Source organism: Cygnus olor, chromosome Z (genome assembly GCF_009769625.2).
Source record: "Cygnus olor isolate bCygOlo1 chromosome Z, bCygOlo1.pri.v2, whole genome shotgun sequence".
Classification (NCBI taxonomy): Eukaryota; Metazoa; Chordata; class Aves; order Anseriformes; family Anatidae; genus Cygnus; species Cygnus olor.
This window is the reverse complement of record NC_049198.1, coordinates 8,426,508-8,447,160: the sequence shown is the minus strand read 5'-3', so window position 1 is coordinate 8,447,160 and position 20,653 is coordinate 8,426,508. Positions and strand designations below refer to the sequence as shown.

Sequence of the window (20,653 nt, the reverse complement as noted above, 5' to 3'; positions counted from 1 at the left end):
GTCTGATGTAGCAAGCTCTTGAACTTGTGCCCATGCCCCCGTGCATGGATCTGCTGGGGAATTTTGCTAGCTCCACTTCTGTTGCAATGACCTTGTCCTTTCCAACGAGCTTATGCTGTTCCAGTGCCACTTCCCCTTTTTACTGTCAGAGGTGAAACAATTCCTAGAAGGACTTTAACAATGCTCCAGATGCTGCTCATCCCAGCTTCTGCTTGACTCTGTTAATTGCTCTGTGCATCCCTACTCCTACCCGTATGCTTGGAATTTGGAACCTGCATAACCACCTCATTCACAGGCAGCAAACTGATCTAATAAGAGATGTGCTCTCCCTCCTCCTTCCTTGCCAAGCTCAAATCTCTTTCAGTCGTCTTTTTCCTATCTCCTAATGGCATCTCAGCTCCTAGATTTTGAGGCGTGAAAGAGAAGTGTGCTTTCTTAACTCAGCCTGCAGTGACAACTGGATACTGCTGTGGTGAGCATCTTAAGGAACATCTAGATCACTAGAATGTATAGACCTATTGTAATTATCCATGCAATTTTCTTACTTTCACTCCCTCTGTTTTGTTATGAACTTTTTAGCAGCAGACCATTTCTACCAGTGCACAAACCGTAACATCACGTGACATTGACTTTACTCAAACCAGAAGATTTTTGTGCCAAGGTTGTAACATTGTATCATTACTTCATTGTATCTGTGTGAAAATTTTAATTTCACGCCCTGTGGACTTCACTGTCTCTGTGCACTCTGCTCGTGTTGTTGCATAGAAGGGTAAGTCCCTGGGTCACATTCATTTTGTAGTGTGCTTTTTTTTTCTTTCCTCTTTTTTTTTGTTAGCAAGAGCTCTGTTTTCTTTGAGAGGTCTTGCTGTAAAGTTAGCTGGAGATTTCTGCCAGAAAAATATTTGCAAGCTTAAAGTGAAGATACTAATAATATTTTTATTAAGTTTCTTAACTTGTGTATATGGCTTTCTTATTAAAGTATATATATATATCTTATACATATATATATATACATGGGGTCGTATGCTACACTGTGAGGTATTTGTACGTGAATAGATGCAAATAATTCGGTAAAGTATGTGGGGAAGGGAGGGAAGACATATGTTTAATACGTCATCATGTTTCCCGTGCATCCAGTCTGATTTTACTAAATTGCAGACCTTTCTGTGCAGAAGCCTTTGGTTAAAGTTTGCATTGGCTTATGGGGCTTTCTAGTTTGCAGGCACTGGCAGTTTAAGCTTCCTTTAAAAGCACCGTGCCTGAACTGTACGGGCAAATCAGAGTCCGATCCTTGATGGTGAGTCCTTGAGACTTTGCCATATACTGTCAGTGAGGTTTAATATGTTCATGAAGAGAAAATATCCTAGCCAGTCAATGAATGGCTGACGTTGGAACAAACCTTTGGAGATCATCTAGTGCAACTCCTTACTCACGGCAGGGTCAACTAGAGCCATTTATTCAGGACGTGTCTAGTCAGGTTTTGAATTTCTCCAAGGAAGCACACTCCGCAACCTTCTGGGCAACCTGTGGCACTGTTCAACCACTCTCACAGTCAGAAAGCTTTCTTTTCCTACGTTTGAGTGGAATTTCTTGTGTTTAAATTTGTGCCTACTACCTCATCCTTTCACTGAGAAGAGCCTGGCTCTGTCTCCTTTCCTCCACTAACCAAAGATTTGTACATGATGAGATCACCCTGAGCTGCCTTTGCTCCAGGCTGAGTCCCAACTCTCTCAGGCATCCCTTGCACGTCAGATACTCCAATCCCTTAATCACCTTCTTTGCCTTTCTCTGGCCTCTCTTCAGTGTGTCCATGTCTGTCAGCACTGGGTCTGGTCCTTCAAATGAGTTGTCCCACCAGGACTTGGGAGGATCACCTCCCTCAATATGTCGGCAATGCTGCTTTCTATGCTGGCTTATATTTATGTATTTATTTATTTATTTTGTGTACCAGGGCAACAAGTGTCCAGTTCCTTCTTCGCAAAGCTGTCTTCCAGCCAGTCAGACATGGCATGTACTGGTGCCTGGGGTTATTCTTCCGCAGGTGCAGGACTTTGCATTTCGCATGGCTGAATGTTATGAGATTATTGTGGGCCCATTTCTCCTGCCTGTTGGGGTCCCTCTTTGAATACTTTCTGGTCCTTCTCATCCTAGAATTTATTCAGAAGGATATGGGAATGAGAGTCATTGCATTAGTCTCTTGAGCCGTTAAATGCCCGGCCTTATTTTGTAGTGTATCAATGACGTGATGTAGTTTCTGACAGAAGCGTAGACTATCCACAGGTGTATGGTTATCGAAAAGTAATCCTGCAGAGCCCGAGATCATCTTTTCTAGTTACTGCTGGGAATGAACAAACTAAAATTTCACTTCCCTGCCCATCTGTTCAGCAACCAAAAGTAGGTAATTTATCTCAGTGGGACACCTACCACCTGTGTAAAGTTTTTGAAAGAGGTTGTTAGCGTGCGATGACTACAGCCAAGGGACAACAGGCCCGAGTGCCTCGTACTCCATGCTTTACTGCTGGCTTTTTCTGTAGGGTGCCTTCTAACTCTGTACTTGCACAGTGTCAAACTTGTTCGGTGCCTGTGTCCCTGTGAAGCTCACAGTGATGCTACCTGCTTTGCCACACAGCATGCTCTCGTGCCGACTGTGCGCAACTCCTCACCAGCAGTCACCCCTCTTTGACATGCTAAACCAGGCACCACCAGCACACTGCATTTTTTTTTTTACAGCTACTGTTTTATCTCAGTGGCTTCTCTTGAATTATGTATCCTCATCTTTCATGTATGAAATCTCAGCTGATTTAAAGATTACCCCAGAGAGTTCAGCACACCTGGAAATGAATGGAACAGCAGATAGTCCCAACCATTCCACCACAGAGCAGGAGGTTTAACAGTGCAAACCAGGAGCTTTTACAGCAGTTGGGTACTGGAATACAATTTTTATGGGAGCATTGTCTCTTCACGTATGGTCTGCACCCAAGCAATCAATACATTGGGATGCCAAGAATTCAAGCTCGTTGGCAATGTTTGCTCTCAGGCAAAACAGATTGAATGAGTTCAAAGAAAGAGCTGACATGTAGTGAGATTGTGGGCTGTTCTGCTGGGGCTAGGCACCAAGGATTTCATTAGATAAGGTACCCGAAATTGTGTGCGCCTCTCACTGGGAGGTGAGCAGAACAGAGCAAGTGAATGCAAATCTGGCTGAAAAGCAGTTGCTATCTGGTGTGAGGTTTCTGAGTACATTATGAAGGAAAAAGAAGCCACTGAGCGTAAACTACATATATAATGTCAGCGCGATACAGAATCACAAGGCATGTAAAACTTAACCGCTCTACCCTATAAAGCATACTTCAGTTTCTTCAGCAGGAGTTGTGGTCACTCTGCTCCCAGCAGAAATTAGACTTTAGATGAACTGTAAGATCCTATTCACCTATCTTATGCTAGCATAACTGGCATAAAAGATTATGCAAGTTACTATACCATTACCATTAATGAACTTATACCAATTAAGTGCTGAGAGCAACAAACAGAGCTCAAGTTCATGGTGCAGTCTGGCCAGAAAATGGGCTTTTTGCAAGGCAAAATATGTCCATTTTCTTTATTTTGACTATTACTATATTTCAAATTTAAATTCTTCTGGATTTTTAGGCAGCTTCAGCCCCATTAGCTTCCAACCACACCACACTGCAAAGCATCCTTTTCGCTCCTAACACTCCGGCTATGCACCCAGCTCATGACCGGAGATGACCAGGGCATTTTATTTTCTGATTAAAGTTCTTTTTAAAATCAAGTCTCCCACTGAACACTTTTTTCTCACTACTTGGTTACTTCTGCCCTTTCTCTTTTTCTCCCTGCTCCCTACCAAGGGACAGGTACAAGCACAGGGGCTGTCATCCTGGCCTTGCTGTTCCATGGATCAGGAGCTAGAAGATGTTTGCATTTACCTCTGGAGTGTAATTCTGACTGATGGGTTCTTATCAGGGTTGCCAAGTCCATCCATCCAATTGTCTATTTCTTTTTTGAAGACCAAGCAACCATAAAGTTGAAAACCATGTTGTATTTTTGGAATCTGAAATTTCAGACAATGCATTTATGAATTATTTATGGAGAATGTGTTTTCAGTAATGTGTGGCATAAAATGGAATGAATGCGTATCCATACTTGCCCTGAACTCTCCAAAGTGCATGCTAATAAACAGAATGATAACCTACCATCACTTTTGCCCTGTAAGATTTACAGTGCAAGCACTTTTTTGTGTGGTTTAATTCAAGTCAGTTTGTCAACTTAAAGCTCTAGTGTTTTGTTTTAAAGTACAACTTGGTGAGTGATTTTCTATTACTTAAAGAAATCTAACTGCCTTTTTCCCTCTATTTCAACCAGAGTTAGTGTCTGTAAATTTTTGTAGTCATGCTGGCATAGAGCCACTCTAAATTATGCTTTAATTCACAATTAGAAGGAAGTGGCAACTGTGCAGAGCAGCAAACCTCTCATTTAAAATGGCCATTATACAAGATCATGATTCTTCAGAATGATTAAGATATTGAAGATAATTAAGATATCTTTAGATTTTCGGCCATTTAGAAGTGCTGGGCTTATTTAATTTTTTTTAAACCTCCCTGAAACAGCTTTTTCTGTAATGACAGTAATACAGGACTCTATATTATCACAACGTGGTGTTTACTGGTATCTGAATTGTCTAATGGTAACTTGTTTTCACTGATATAGCTGACAGGGCAGAGATAATTAAGAAACAAAAGAATTTGAGTTTCTGAATAGCTGAATTTTGCTATTAAACACTCCATACCACAGCAGAAGAAATTAAGCTGACAAGCAGGTTGGGAAGGATAGTACAAATCCCCAGGAAGAGTTTGTGTTTAGGTATAGCAATTGACTATGTAAAATATTTCACCAAGGTAGAGGAAAAAAAGAGAAGAGGTAAAATAACCAATTTCCAAGCATTTCCAAGGTGTAAAATAGAGGTTTTGCAATACCTGTTCATCCTGACACAACAAATAGCAGCAGAGAGGGAAGAAACAAAGCTCCTGTGAGCCAGTGGCAGAACTTCCATTGGCTTCCGTAGGGTCATGATTCCACCCCAATATATACCTAAAACTACTGCAGCCCGATTTTGTTCTTCTGCTTAATGAGGTTTTAAATCTTGCACAGCCAGTAGCAGTTCTTGCCACAATGGTTAGAAAGTCAATGAAAGCTCACAGTTCAGTAACTAAATGACAAAGTAAGAAACTTTGGAATCATAAAATGGTTATAAGTGCTTGACCTAAAACTCTACAGATCTCCCAGTGACTACAATTGAAGCAAAAAGTTGATTTATTATCTGGCAGTCTGGGAATATGGACTGAGTTTGTGAAGAAAGGCAGATAGCTAATCCATGTAAATGATGATGGACTTTGCAAGCTGGATTTTTCATTATTTTTTTTTCCTGAGCTATGCCCCTTATTTATTTATTTTTTATTTTTTTACTTATTTAGTACCTACAAAGTTCTAGCCATTGTATGGGGTATAAGGTAGTCCCAGCTTTGCTGAAAGCACAGTAGGAAAAAGAAACGAAACATGAAAGAGAAATCAAAACTAAGGGGCAAGACCCAGAATGGCAGAGAGGAGGTGCAGAATTGCACTATGCCTTACATATGCAAACCCTTTGTCAGAGGCTTTAGCAGATTATAAAAGAAAAAGCACAATTTTAAAGATGATTCATTGAATTAGAGCTTACTTTGAGGGGAAAAATGCTGGGGGACAAACTTGTAAAAGCAAAAAAAAAAAAAAAAAAAAAAGAGAAGAAAGGCTGTTAAGGCAGGAGAAGTGGGGGGATGAGGTATGGCAGGAAAGATGATGACAGCTTAGTTTTGGCCCAGAACAATAAAGGGTGAAGATCTCGCTGAAGATACGCTGTGATGACAGAGTGCTTAAAGGGAATAAAAGCTAAGCATGCTCTGAAGTTCAAAGTTATTATGTAATATCACAGCAGAATCAGGGCCTCAGGTGCTGTACATATACTGAGGTTCATTTTCTGATCTGAAGAGCTTTCAGACTTGATGAGACAGAAGCGGGTGTGTGGGAGGGGAGAGAAGGACAATACAAACAGAGTGATTGCAGAGGTGGTTGTTAAACTCCATGGTAGTTCCATGGTTCTGTAATTCCTTTCTTTTCTACTAAAACTTCATTCTAAATTATTCCTCTGTCACTGGCAGATATGATTTAAAAGGTTTCTTTACTTCTCAGCACTCATGTCTTTGTTCGCTCTCCCCCTTCCAGAATTATTACAACCTCAGTTATGCCAATTCAGCTGCCTGCAGCCATGCCTTAAAAAGAAACGATCTGGGTTTTTTGTTGTTTTTTTAACTACTAAAAGCACACAGAGACAAAAACAATAAAGAAGTTCTTTCAGTTGTATTTGACAGGTTGGTAACATGGCAGCAGAGTCTGAGTGAGAGTCCGATGAGGAAATAATAGAAAAGGCTGAGTTTCCAGTAGCAAAAAGGTAGGATAACTGAGGGTTGGGAGCCCTGAGACAGGAGTGTGAAAAGGTGAGGAAAGCAGGTGTTGCTCTCTGACTAGTGGGTAAGTGAAAATGGCTTGTTTGTTTAGCAAGGAGGAATGAGAGCAGCAGTAACTCTTAGTTCAGTAATGACAGCCAGCTGGATGTTATCATAGGTGAAGCCAGGGTGAAAGCTGTGGAATAAAAATCTCTTAACAGACCTGATTTAGGACAAAAGATTTTTGATGCTGATGCTGAACCCAGTATCCTTTAGCACACTGGCTCTGCTTGGTATGCAAAAGACCAGGGGCAAGCCAGCAGTGCTCAGCCTCTTTTAACGCCATGTCCTCTTTAGCTCTTTACTACCGTGTATCACTGAGAAGGTTGTCTCCTAGTGCTGTCTACCAATGCTCATTTTGGTTAGTAAAGGTGTGAATTACCAAATTCTGCTACTTTTCTCCCTGTTCTTGCATGCAAAGGCTGTAATCTCTGATGTCATTTTCCACCAGATATAGCAAAAATTGTTAGTAACCCCATAAAACGAGGCATACTGTTCATTGGTTTGTAGGTCCTACAGCACACAGCAACGCGTTACAGTGCAGTGGGTCAACACACACAAATTAGGAAGGGCGTAAGAGCCATGAAAGCAGCAAAAAAGCTGTTGTCATCTGAGTCCTCAAAGGCATGCGCTGTGTGAGTGTTGGAGGGAGCTGGTCTCCTCTCTGCTTCTGTGTAACCACACGTGGGGAATGTGGTGCTCATTTCTGGGTGATCATTTACTGGAAAGATGCTGTCAAAGATTGGAGGAGAGTGGCAAAATCTGTTGCTGTGCTAGAGGTATTGATTTATGAGAGAAGATTAAAATACGTGTGGCTCAGATAAATGTTGACTGAGACTGGAGCAGAAGGGAGAAATGGAATGTTATTCAAATACTTAAGGAGTATTTGCACCAAAATAGGAGATGGATTTTTCAGTACTGTGCAAGATCTTTAGCTATAACAAATAGTGTGAAACTGGGAGGAAGAAAAAACCTCCTTTTCTATCTCTAGCTGACTATCAGAAACACATTCTTGTTGTGTGTTCTTGTTTGCAACACATAGTTTTTCCTCCTACAAAACTCTAAAGTGAAAATTCATGCAACGTTTGTGGTATTTTCCATGCTATTCTAATCTCCTAAATTGTATATCTTTCCCCTTGGATTTTGTCTATGTAGACTGTCTGCTCCTTTGGACGCAGAATCATTCTTACAAGTGGTTGTAGAGTAGGTCCCCCTGATCAAGGCCCTTTAGGTTATACTGTAGCCAGTAAATAAGTAATAATGGTAATGATAGCATGAGATATATTTGGCTGTGGAATGGCTTCCCTAGGAGAATAGCAAGAGGCTGATTATTAGCAAAAAAATGTTAGGAAGCACACTGTAGGGAATGGTTCTCCGTCAGCGGGGAGATGGCTGGATGATCTAATAAGTCTTTTCCTTCTCTGGGTTATGATTCTGTGAATACTGCCTCAGAGAGTTCTCTAAAAGTCTCTGATACTATAAGCTCTCTATTACGTGGGTGTGGGTTTTACAGCACTCCGGGAGGCTTTTGCTGAGGACACTGTAAATATATTCTGTTTTACATTGTGTGATGTATTTTAAATAAAAGGCTTAGATCTTTTTTTAATTGCTTTGAACTATTCTGCAGTCTGATCTTTTTCTTTAAGAATTAAGAAACTTTGAGATACTTTTGGAAAATACAGAACAGTTACAGGCAAGAAATACATCGCAACCTGGAGCTGGTTTAAATACATACAGCGCTGCTGAATTTGCCTCCTCCTGTTTCCTATGGTGAAATGTCTGTTCCGAGTCCCAACCTGCATGAAAGTAAAATGGGAATCTCAGGCTAACTGGCACTGTCCCTTTGTCTCTGAGTCCCTATTTAATCTTGTTCATTCTCTTGATGCTTCAGCCTCAAAGATTGCACTTCTCTGGGTTCATTTTTGGGGGTTTCAGCATCCTGAGAAGTCAGTACATGGGGATACTCCTACAGAAATTTCTTTGGTCACTGAAGATCAGGTCACAGGAAAGACAAGGTTCCCTATCGTGACTTGTGGCCTTCCAGGGAATGACTGCAAAATCATCTTCTCTTTTCAGCTTTCATTTCCTATCCAACTGGTCTCTCCTTTTCATTGACAAGTTCATCTCAGGCTTGCTGGGCCAAATAGCATACTGGCTAAAATCTGGACTATATTCATACAGCAGAGGGGCAGAGAAGAAAGAAGTTGAAACATTGGGTAGGACGTTGAAGATCCTGAACCCAGAAATCTACTGGCGCAAAGAAGATCCACCACATACAGTGTGTATGGATTTTCAAAAGGCCATTGTCAAGGTTCCACACCAAAGGTTGTTAACAAAACCAAGTTTCCACAGGATTGGAAGAAAGTCCTTTTATCTGTTTACTGATCATTTTATGATAGCAAGCAAAGGGACTTAATATACATGTCATGATGCAGAAGAGTCAGCAGGGACCAGTGTTGGGATGGTTCTTCATCAGTGACTTGGAACAAGAAGTAAACAGCAAAATTTTTTAGATGACCTAACATGTTTGTGGATTACAGTAAATTCTTTCGGGTAGTCAAGTGTCATGTCTATAGCAAGAAACTCCAAAAAAGCATCAAAAGTGATGGATGGATGAAAAGGTAATTTACCTAGGTAAGAGTCATCAACACCATGTCTACATGATACTGAACCCAGAGTATCGTATCATATAGAATCATAGAATAGCTTGGGTTGGAAGGGACGTTAAAGATCATCTAACTCTTAACTCCCCTGCCATAGACAGGGATGCCACCCACTAGATCAGGTTGGCCAAGGCCCCATCCAAAGGAGGTGGTTACAACTTGTAAAATCAAAAGCTTCACAGAAGCTTGTGGATACACAAGCCTTGGTGTACCCACATTTTGATTCCTCTGTGTTCTTTTGGTCTCTGCCTCTCAAGAAAGAGCAGAAGCTAGAAAAGATGCATAGGACAATCAAAATGATGAAGGGGATGAAGCAGCTGGCACAGAAAGAAAGAGAGAAAACCCTATGACTTTGGATAGGAGAAAACTGACTGGGAAAATTATCAAGGTTTGCAAACTTGTGAACGTGGATAAACTGAATATGGAACTGTTGTTCACCAGGGTACCATCAGATGAGAGGGAGTAACTACATTCAATCCTTAAAAAGCATTTGATGAAACTAGAGGAATATTAATTTAAAATAAACAAGAGGATGTCTTTCCATGGTAGTGAACTTCCTGAGCTTGCTTTCACAGGACATTGCAGAAGCTGCAAAATAAATCAGACGTATTTTTGGACAAAAAATTGATACATGGATGTTGAAAGGATGAGCCAGGGACATAATCTCTAGCATCCCTAGTGCAAGAATTGTGGACACAAAAATAAAGATGGCAGAAAGTGGCTAGGACTCTTGAATTTGGGCAGAGCTCCGCCCATCACCAATAGAACCTGGATTAGCTTGAGGTGGGTAATCAATCAGTCATCCCAGCCAGTTTTTCCAGGTAACCTCAAGCTGTAACACCGCTGTGTTGTCTTCATGTTTGGGGTAGCTTGGCTGCTAACACCATACCTTATCTGCATCTATTTTCTCCTGTGGAAGCTGCTTTTATTTGCCCTGTTTGTTCCAGTCAAGTAGGGATTTGACATTTGCTTTATAATAACAATAAGCTTGGTTTCCTTTTCTGTAAAATGGGTCTTTTCCTTACCCCTTGAAGGTGTTTTTAGCTGTATTTAGTGTTTGTAAAATGCTTGGAGGCAGATGGTGTTTTATGAATACAAAATAGTGTTAGGCTTTGTACTTGGGCACAATACTGTACCGTAATTCAAAGGCAATTCATGTAACATTAGTAAATCACTTTGAACTTTATGTTGAAAATATAAGCAGTAGTATAAAAATAAACCTTTTTATTTCCTCTGGTATATACAGTTAAATAAAGTAAGCCTATATAGCTACTAATCTCCAAAACCGTATTGCCAGTATGCTTTGTTGAAATGCCATCACCTTGCAGAAGAGACATTCTGTGTTTTGTACACATTTATGGTTGAAGAATAAATTTTCAGAGACTGTAAATGAAAAGATATCTCCGAACATAGTGATCAAATAATATCTGACAGTGCTTGTTTAAAGAAATATACATATATCTCACTGCCAGAGTATTTATGACTCTAATAAGTTTAGTTATTTTGCCTCATGGGGAAATTTCTGCTCCTCCAAATATCAAACTTGTTTGGTGTTGCGCTGTTTTTTCAGGAAGGAGCAAATGATATTATTAGTTAAATGGGACTGCACAATGCAAAAATACAATAGCATAGTTTAAAAATTGAACACCATATAAGAAATATATTTTACCAGCAATGGGAAATAGACAAACATTAAAAATTTAATGACACATCCCAAATGTCTAAACGAATAAATAAACAAACATTGCTGTTCAGCTGATTGATGTGAGGATCCTCTGTGGTTACCTTCAAGAGCACTGTTTTCTCTAATATCCTGTATAGTAATGAGTTCTGTGCATCACTTTTGTGTAACCTGACCATTTTTTCAGTACTGTACATTGTGGGACTGTCTGAACTCTGATTTTTCAGCAGGTTTTATTAGACAATACCAACTGGTTTCAGGTGATTTCTCAGCAACCATCCTGGGAATAAGTGGTCTTATGGTTCCCAGAGCAACAAAATTTGCGTGTTTGTCATAAAAATGCAAACACCTTCCTTCCCATTCAATTTTGAAACATATCACAAGGTAAGATGCACCTGTAGATGTTCAGAGCGTTGTATTCTGCTGCACAGGCGATGAAACAGAAATACGGTGGAACGAAAGGTTTGACTCTGTGCCAACCTGTGCTCAATTTTGTACTGTTTCCTTCTGTAAAACATGAACTTTTAATGAACTGATATGAATTGTAATGCTTAATGATGTTTTCTGTTACCTTAATGATGGGCTACAACTGTCTTTTACGTTAAGAGTTTATAAACTCTACTAGATATTTATTTAATTAGGAGCCAATGCTGGAAGTTTGTAATAAAATTTCCACAAACACTTTAGTGTCTGAGGAGCCAAATTTCCAGCAACCTGTGTTAATTGTACACAGAAGATTAGGAGAATACTGTCACAGTATGGTGCAATGCCTGACCAGGGTGGTTTTAGTCACCCAGGTCACAGTTCTATGCTGACACAGCTACAAAGGTTTGATCCCTGTGGTAGCTCTCAGATAGTTTGGGCATCTCCATGCTGCTCTCTGTTGAGCCATATTTGGAGTTTTATTTTGTACATTAAAAACAAAGGTCAAATTTCTTCGTCGAAAGAAGAGCTTCAGTGCTTACCTTGATCTGTTCTCTCAACACCCTCTTGTTTGCGGCCCTGCCTTCCTTATGCTTTATATGCCAATTCTTTGTGTCTCCTCTCCTGATGGAATTTATGGAAACCCTATGGTAAGACTACTTTCACCAAAGCGTAGCTATCTAAATAACTTCTAATCCAAGCTTGTAGAGTAGCCTTCGCAAACTTTCTTCTCCCATGGAAAAACATGCAGACTTTCAAGCTCAAGAAAGTCAGAGGAAAAAAATATAAATGGTGGAAATGTCAGGACTGGGCTTAGAAAAGATTGTTTTCCAGTCTGTTCTGTAGGTGACTTCCCAGCATACTGGCAGCTGTTGCTAAAAGGTGAAGACAGGCTGAATTGTCACCAGCTTTAAGGGGACAGTTGTCCACCTCATTTCCCTTCTGTTGAAAGGGCAAAACACATAAAAGAAAATGTATGTAAGCATCTAGCACTGATGGAACATTTGGTTGCTTGGTTGAACATCTATGTGTGAGGAATTTCTGTATGTAGTTCAATGTACAGTGCTGGTACTTCTGCAGAAGATTTGGGAATTTTTTCTCCTGGGGAAGCATGAACGAGGGCCTCTCTTTACTGTTAATTTCCATTAAAAGAGCATTCTGTATTCACAAGCCAAGTTTGCCAGATCAGTTTTCATGTTTGAAATGTTCTGACTTTTGGGTGCCTGATGCTGCAGCTTTGACTTCACTGACGCCATAAAGTGTGATCTCAATAATCTGTTTTTGCTTACACATTTAGGCAGATCATGGAAGGAGTACATGTGGTGTTTTTAGAGAGAGTTTCATTTTGGGCTTTGAGCATTCTGTGTCTCTTTAAATATTCAGATACAAATAAATAGTGAGAAAATTGTCTTTGCAAGCTTCAAACCATTCTAGGACTACTCTGTTGCCTCCAGCCAGATACTGTCTGATGTTGCCTAGACAAACCAGGGCAAACCATTATCATGGGATTAAACACTAAATACCTGCAAGGAGCATTCTCTTTATCAGATAGCGCTCTGTTAGCAGAGTTCATTCACTTTATTGCATATATAACTGTGGTGTCAAATAGACTGATTTACAACACCTGGTCTTTTACATAATCTTTGCTATTTGCTGCTCTTGTAATCTGCCAAATCATTTAGCCTTCCTGATAGCAGAAATGCTGTAAAACTTAGATAAACTTGCAGAAGAAATAAACTCCAAGGTACTGCTGAAATCTAGGGCCTGCACGTTTGCTATAAATGCACTGGCTGGTTTGGTTTCCCCCTACCTAATCTGTGATTGAATGTGGCTGCTGGAGAAATTGAAATTTTATGATAGCACTACAGTCAGAGGAGATAAGCATTTGTATGCTAGACTAGATTAATCTAAAAAGAAGTTTTAGGTGTGGCTAATGAAACCAGTGTATGTGTTAACTGGTTTTCTTTGGGGTTCAAAGCATCTGTGTATATCTGTACAGAGTCTAGTCTAAAACTTTATGTGAAAAGTCTAATATAGCTATGTGCTAGTTCTCACTAGCAGTATAGCTTATTCCATTTTACATTGGAGATATTTTTAAGGAGCCTCGGTTTTTAGAGGGTACTTTCTGAATGCTAATACAAACAACAGGCCCATTTATAGTGGTCTTGCATGGCTACCTATGTCCTTCTGAAGTTCTTGGTTAGAGTAACTGTAAGACATCACATTTGGGTAGGGTTAGCCATTTGAAAAAGTCCATTTGAAACAAAACTAAAGCTCTGTTTTTGGGGGTTGAGTCACTCATTTCTGGCTATTAGAGGTAATTTTGAACAGACATAATAGAAAGACATGTAGACGCATGAAAAATGTGAAAAAATCTGGCAAAATATGTTTCTGATTGGATGAAATGCAAGCTAGAACATCTGAAGGAAATTAATACAGATACTCACATAGACGAGGGAGCACTGAGATGCAGTTACGTTGAGTCAGGCTGTGTTAGGAAGGATGGCTACCATCAAATTGGAAGGAACAATGAAAATTAAAGGAAATTAAAGAGTTGGCTTTTGGAGCAATAATAGCATAACTAAGATTGCCATTAATATCAGTATTAACCCACCAGTGCCCCAGTTAACTCACATGAGCTGAGGAAGTGTTTCAGCATTTCTTGGACATGGCTACAAGTTAGCTTGTCACAGTCGGTGTTCTGACAACTGCTGGGACGTAACACTCGCCACTGGAGCTAATGAAGGGTATTTTGCATGGCTTTTCTGGTTTAGGGAAGAAAGTTGCTTTACCTCCTGCTGCTGCACGAGGAGACTGGACATTACAAATGGTGGTGTGCCTCTGGGAAATCCATTGGTCTCTGCTAATCTTTCACATCAATAAACTGTTGTGAATATTTGTACTGAAGATTTTCATCCCATCTGATTTTAGGAACCTGCCTCAACTGGCTGATTTGGTTGCATAGTCTTCCTAGGCTGCCCCTGTCCTGAATGGAAAACCCAAGGCTTTTCCACCATTACTCAAAGCGGGGAACAGCTTGAGATGTCTCCTCACTCTGTGGATGAACTCTTTCTTCTTAAGTGACAGGGACCGTATGGAAACCAACCAGCCATACTGATACCTTACTTGGGTGCTGTGAATAATGTTCTCTGCATGTGAGTGCCTGAATTATTTCAGCATTGGGAATGTTAGGCAGGCTGGTGTTAACAACAAAATGGAATGAAGGGGACTTTTAGGTAAAACTCTGGAGTCATATCTCTTAGATTAGAGAACAACCTCCCTGGGGAGGCAGGGAACTGGTATTGTTTAAGACATTTAAAATTGGACAGGAGAAAATGTATTGTAATGATCAATCCTGTGCTGGTATTTGGATCAGGTCTTGTCTTGTGTGAATATTAATAGGAAGTCTCTGTCTAAAGTACCTGCCATTATTCAGCGTGCGTTACTAGCTAACACTGGCCTGCAACCTTCCCCCACATCTGTACTCACACTTAAAGGACAGCCTGAGTAATGTCTAGCACCTTTGCCTTCTCTCGTGGTGCCTGAAGTGTTGATTTTGTATTGCCTTGCTTAGATTATATTCCTTCAGTGCTTCCACCAGACAGACTCCATATACTGCATAGAGATTTACAGGAAGCACATGTAGTTTGTGGCAATAATAATAAAGTCTCCTGCTGTTTTCAAATCCCTGGGAAACTAAATCAAGTGTAGAGGTCTATTCAAAAAAGTGCAGCATGTGTATAAGTCACTTTGTCATTACCTGTGTGGGTCTGTCTTGTACCTGTTCTGTGTATTTGGCTGTTATATCTCTGAATCCTGTCCTCGATCTCCGGAGTGTGACTAAGACATTACACACATCAAATGGAAAAGCTGATGAAACAGCTTAAAATAACCCAAGCACCCATGCTTTGCTCGCCTCTTTTTCACCACCTCTGTGCTGGTATTCCTCATAGGAACTTGTATAGCAAAATTCATTCTGGACTGATGGACCCATTAGACAAGCGTAGGTCTAGTCTGGATTAAGCAGGTGGAAGGATTGGATTCAATTCCTGTGTGATGCTTAATGGAACTCCCATTTTCTTGGTATGTTTCTGTAGGTATGAAACCTCTCTTCTGGACCTGGTTGAAGCTATGAGTCCCATATCTGCCCCAGGACACCTCTACAGAGAATTATATGATGGGAACAACATGCACACACCTCGTCATATGAGCCGCAGGCCATCGTCTTGGTACCAGAACCCTCGCAGTTCCAGAAGCAGAGCAGATGAGATAGAGGAGAGCCGGCTGCTCGAGGAGATTTTCTTCATTTGACACTGCTCTTTATTCTACAGCCCTTCTGTAGAATTTTTAGGAACTTTTTATTTCTGATTTGCTTGTGTTAAAGTACCATTTTAAATTATTTGAGTGACAACTGATTGTCTTCCCTCTTCTAATAGTTAATTAGCATCCAGTTTCATTTTGGATTTAGTAATCATGGTGCAAGAATGTTTGTGGGATAGACCAATCAGAAAGCGTTAACTTTTTTTCTAAACCTTTCATGTGCCAAGTAATCATTCTAAAGCAGATTTTTTTTTCATCTACAACATTTTCTAATAGATTGAAGTCACAGTTTTGCCAGTCTCATATCAGAAGTATATTTCATTATTGATTTTTAGCTCTAAAGCAGTTTGCAAGAACTGCCTAACATTCAAGAGCCATAACGTTCAAAGTAGATTATTTTCTAATTAAACAAGTCTGTTTAAAACCTGGCATATTATAAAGGTACAAGCACTTTACTACTTTTTTCAGTGATTTTATGATCTACCTTTTCCTTCAGCATTCTGATGTTTAACATGCTGGGTTTTTAGGGGATAATATCATAAGCTCAACTTTACAGTGTCTAATAACATTAATAGATGATGTTGCAGATTGATGTACTAGGCATCCATGTGAAATATATTCCTCTTTAAATCAGTGCTATTTGACATAGTTTATGCGCTGGGAGACCTAACCCTGAAATAGCAGAACACAGTCAGACATTGTAGTGGTCCAAAACCTATGTGATGTACTTTTCAAGATGAAATATATAGTTGTGGTAATATAAGAACAGTCTTAAGACATTTTCACTAACTTGCACTATTTTGATCTGGTATCCAGGCTCCATAGTAAATAAGACAAATCAGTAATTATTTCCACCAGCGGCTCGCAATGCACATTTCCCTGCCGGCTTTAATTATTCATGCTGTATCTATTTCAGTTTATTTAAATGCACTTCCATCTACTGCATGTACTTGGTTATTTAAAGAAATGTGCAGAATTGGTAAAAATGACTGCAGATTACAGGATTAATGGTCATTTTCTCCACAATGCGGTGTTCATATTTTATTGTAACAGTAGCCACCGGCATGTGTTCCTAGAAATATGAGGCTAAAATACTCATTTTGCACAGTAAAATTGCAGCGAGGGAAAGGTAGAATTGAGCCAGTACGGGCAAGTTCTAGGCCATTTGCTCCCAAACACCAATTGGTGGGCCAGTGCAGCTTTTTGCTGGTCTCTTTAGGCAACCCTGCTTATCTTAATGGCAGCAAGTTGCTGGTCTGATCCTTGGGGTATCGCTGCTGCCTGCCTCCAGCACGCTTGCTCTTGTGCAAGGCTTGGTACTCCTGTGCTCTGCAAGGAGCTGGCAAGACTGCAATGAGGCACGCCATGCCTCCTCGGGGAGAGCAAGCATGATGCAGAATATCCAGCATGCCCCCCTGGCAGCACCCTGCTTTTAGAGCAGAAATAAAAGGAGGATGAAGGGGGAGGTAAACCTTAAGTTATTCTGAGCTGTTTCGTTCAGGCTCGGTCTTAACCACAAATTAGGTGGTACCTTTTCCATGTGTCCCAGCTGAATTTTCAAAGGTGCTTGGAGGAGTTCACAGGAGGGAAGCGACATTACTGTCCCAAAAAATGACTGCTGTGGAAAGGCCTTGCTTGGTCTGTCCTGCTGCCAGTGAAGCATCATAGTTCTTTCCAGTGTGTCCATCTGCTGTTGAGTGTCCCTCGTGTTCTGCTCCCTGACCCTGTGAAGGCACAGGTTTCTGGTTAAAGCCCCAAACACATGACAGGTGCCCTGACCCAAGTGTAGCAGTTGGGGCAATAGGTTTTCTCACTCAGCATGTTTCTGCTGGCCAAGTAGTCTGCTTCTTTAGGAAGACAGGGAAAGGGTGGGGAAGGAAGAGAAAAATGTACAAGGAGCAGCAGGAAAACCATGGAAAACCATAAAAGTGATGACTGGCACATAGATCTTAAAGTTTTGGGTTGATTTTTTGTGAGTTGGTTTTGTTTTTGTTTTTTGTTTTGCATTTTTGGCATTTGTAAAAAACAGTTCTCTGATTTCAGCCTGATTGCTTCTCTTCTCTTTTCCAGTTTGACTGAAACTTTAATTGCCCTTTCTAATAAGTGCTAACTGACCTTTTGAAACAGCAAAAAATAGAAGTATATCTCCTGAAAGGTGCCTTTGTGTATCCAGTCAAGAACACTGCATGGGAGCATTATGTTCTTTGGTTCCTCGTGGGTGTCAATATTTAACTGCTTTAGGATTCCTTATGATCCATTTTGTCCATTAACAATTCTAATTCTGATGGTGACTTTTGACTTGAATCTATATTTTGGTAGTAGCTCTTTTTAAAAAGACGCTGTCAGGGTTGTGGGCTCTGTGCTCAAGGTGCTGTCGATCAGTCAGAGCTACACGGGAGGCATACCTTTATGTAGCCAAGAATTCTACAATTAAGATAGTTGAAATATCTGATGGATGAAGATCTGCATGTTTTAACTATCTGTGAGATGTGAACCGAGAAGCAAAAGCTATTAATTTGGCAGACCCTTTGAAAAATCATTTTTTATAATGCTGGCTCTTGCTCTAGTTATCAGCAGTACATTAGGAATAGTGTTTAGCAGTCAGTGCAAGCGAAGATATTTTGCCATGAGGCACTACAAAGTTGAAGTTATTAAAACATTTATAGCCTTAGAAAAAAAATCAATGATTGTCAAATAGGAAAGGACAAAATCAGTAGTTGGGACTGGGAGGGGAATTGTTTTCCATCTGCTAAAACAGTAGAGGAAATGCAAAAATTAAACCAGCAAAAGCAATCACTTGACAGTGTCCTTTTAAGTTTAAGCTCCTATATTAGGAAGCTGCCGCTGGGGAGTTAGTCCAGCCACAGATTGTTTGTCCAGAGCGTTCCCAGTTAATACGCTTCAGCTACACATTGGGCTGTATTTTACAAGAGGCTTCGTGGAGTGACATGACTCCTGCTAAGGCTGCTACCCATACCTTCACTTTGTGTTCTTCCCGAGTGGCTCGTACACATGCGCTGGCCATGTTTGTGTAGTCGTTGCTTTTGTGCACCTTGCACGCGGTGGACCTGTAGCAATCACATCCTTTCCACTTGTAGCCTCTCCAGTCTCACTGTTGAGTACCATCTTGAACATATATTTATATATGTATGTGAGGTCTTAATCTAATAAATTATCTGGGGGTTTCGATTAATCTTCCAGCCTTTCATTTATTTGAATTATCTTCTGGCTTCTTTTGTCTGATGCAGATGTAGCAATTGCCATTGACAATATGTTCCACTTTCCACACCATCATATCATGTGTATTCTAAATCTCCAGCTTGCTAAAACAGATGAGGAAATAGTTTTAAACCCTCTCTTTCTCTCCAGAACATGGGTATTGCTGTGAAAAGGAGCAAGACCTCTTTTGGGGCTTGATGTTTGGGGAACAGAATACAAAAGAGAGGAGAGATGAGAAGCCAGCAGCATGCACTGGGACAGAAAGGTGGGATTTAAAAGTAAGGAAGAAAGGATGGAGGTAAAGACAAAAAAGGACAAGGATGCAAGGGAGAGTACTGAATGAAAGGATGAGAGAAGGTATAATTTGAGTGGAGCTGAGCCAGCTCTGAGGGTAGAGATGAGTTGTTAAAATATAGTAAGTCAATTAGGGAGAAATGTCTTCAAGCACTGGTTCCCAGCTGAGGCTTATGACCCCCTACTCCTTTTCCGGACCATGTTCCTGCATTTGGGGAGCTACTGTCCAAAGGATACCTGGTAAATCAGGCAAAGGAGGAAATGACCTAACTCTATCTGACCAAACTTTATTTAGGCAGGGAGGCTAGAGCACAGGGAGAGTAGCAGGGTGAAGCCCAGAGGTAACCAAAGCATGGACTGAATTTAATTGCTGGTGGGAAGTGTGGTGTGGGCTTAGATTACAGAAGAATGTGAGACTGGATATAGCAAGAATTTGAATAAGGGAGAAACAAGAAAAACAAAATTTGTAGTGATCCACTGAGCTGTGGAGGTTTGGTGCTAAGGAGGGAGAGGAAAGGGCTTAGCTGTGCTTGAGACAGACTCAGCTTGAGCTATCCAAAAGATATCCCCTGAAAGCACACATGAGCCCAGGGTTAAACTCTAAAAGTTGCAGCAGAGATTTTCTGAAATATGACCTCCGAGCAGTCTTTGAATTTGTACCATCTGAGGGGGAGAGAGCACAACCTGGTTAGTTAGAAACCTCTTTTTTCACTGTTAACAAATTTGTGAAATTGTGTGCTAATTAGTGTATGATTTATAAATTTACATAACTGCCTGCTACATAAGACAACACAGAATATTGAATGAGGTGATTTAAACCAGCAGAAGCACTGAAGTCTGCTCTGACTGGGTGTCTCTCCTCTGGAAAAATGCCTTTCCCAATTTCATAGCTGCTCCCCGCATCTCTTGAAGTCTTAACTGCGCACGATGACAATAAATGTTTTACTATAATGTGGTGCCGTGTAGCTGTGAGAGAACAGGCTACCTTGAGAATCTTTGGCATGACTATAGCAGAGCTTTCACCATGGTGCTTGTTTGTGGGGGGTGTTTGGAGCAGAAATCACCAAAAAAAACCCACCAAACAACAACAAACAAGAAATGCAACTTGTTCTAGTTACTGTTGTTTTTTGACAACTCTCACGGTGGTTCACAGGGAGTGCTGGTATGTCCCAGCTGCAGCAAGAGGACAGAGACTTGGGGAAACAGGATTTGATTCCCAGCTTTGGAAAAGCCACTTTGCTTTCTTCTGTGGCGCTTTGGGTTCAGCTGGTGAAGACAATCAGGAATCATACTTACTACCACATCTCTGAAGGGCTGTGACTTGTATTAGCACCCATGGCATGAGGTGCTGGGCATATCCACCAGCAATTTGTCTCTGAAATGTAAGCTGTTGCAGCAGAAGCATATCAGCCAGTTGTTCTCATCCAACAGAAGCTGAGACTCAGACTTCATATATTTTGAAGCTTAAGGGGCTATTTCAGGCCTTGGGAAGCTAAATT

General features: G+C 40.6%; 1 protein-coding gene across 9 annotated transcripts in view; it reads left to right on the top strand.

Moving 5' to 3' along the window:
- The window catches only part of KIAA1328 (KIAA1328 ortholog), a 173,119-nt gene extending 154,291 nt beyond the window's left edge, over window positions 1–18,828 (top strand). For all 9 annotated transcript variants that reach the window (XM_040540470.1, XM_040540468.1, XM_040540475.1 and 6 more), the window contains one exon: window positions 15,419–18,828. In XM_040540470.1, coding sequence (XP_040396404.1) covers window positions 15,419–15,632 — 214 coding nt within the window. In that variant the 3' untranslated portion in view covers window positions 15,633–18,828. The remainder of the gene's footprint in view (window positions 1–15,418) is intronic.
- Window positions 18,829–20,653: the final 1,825 nt, after the last annotated feature.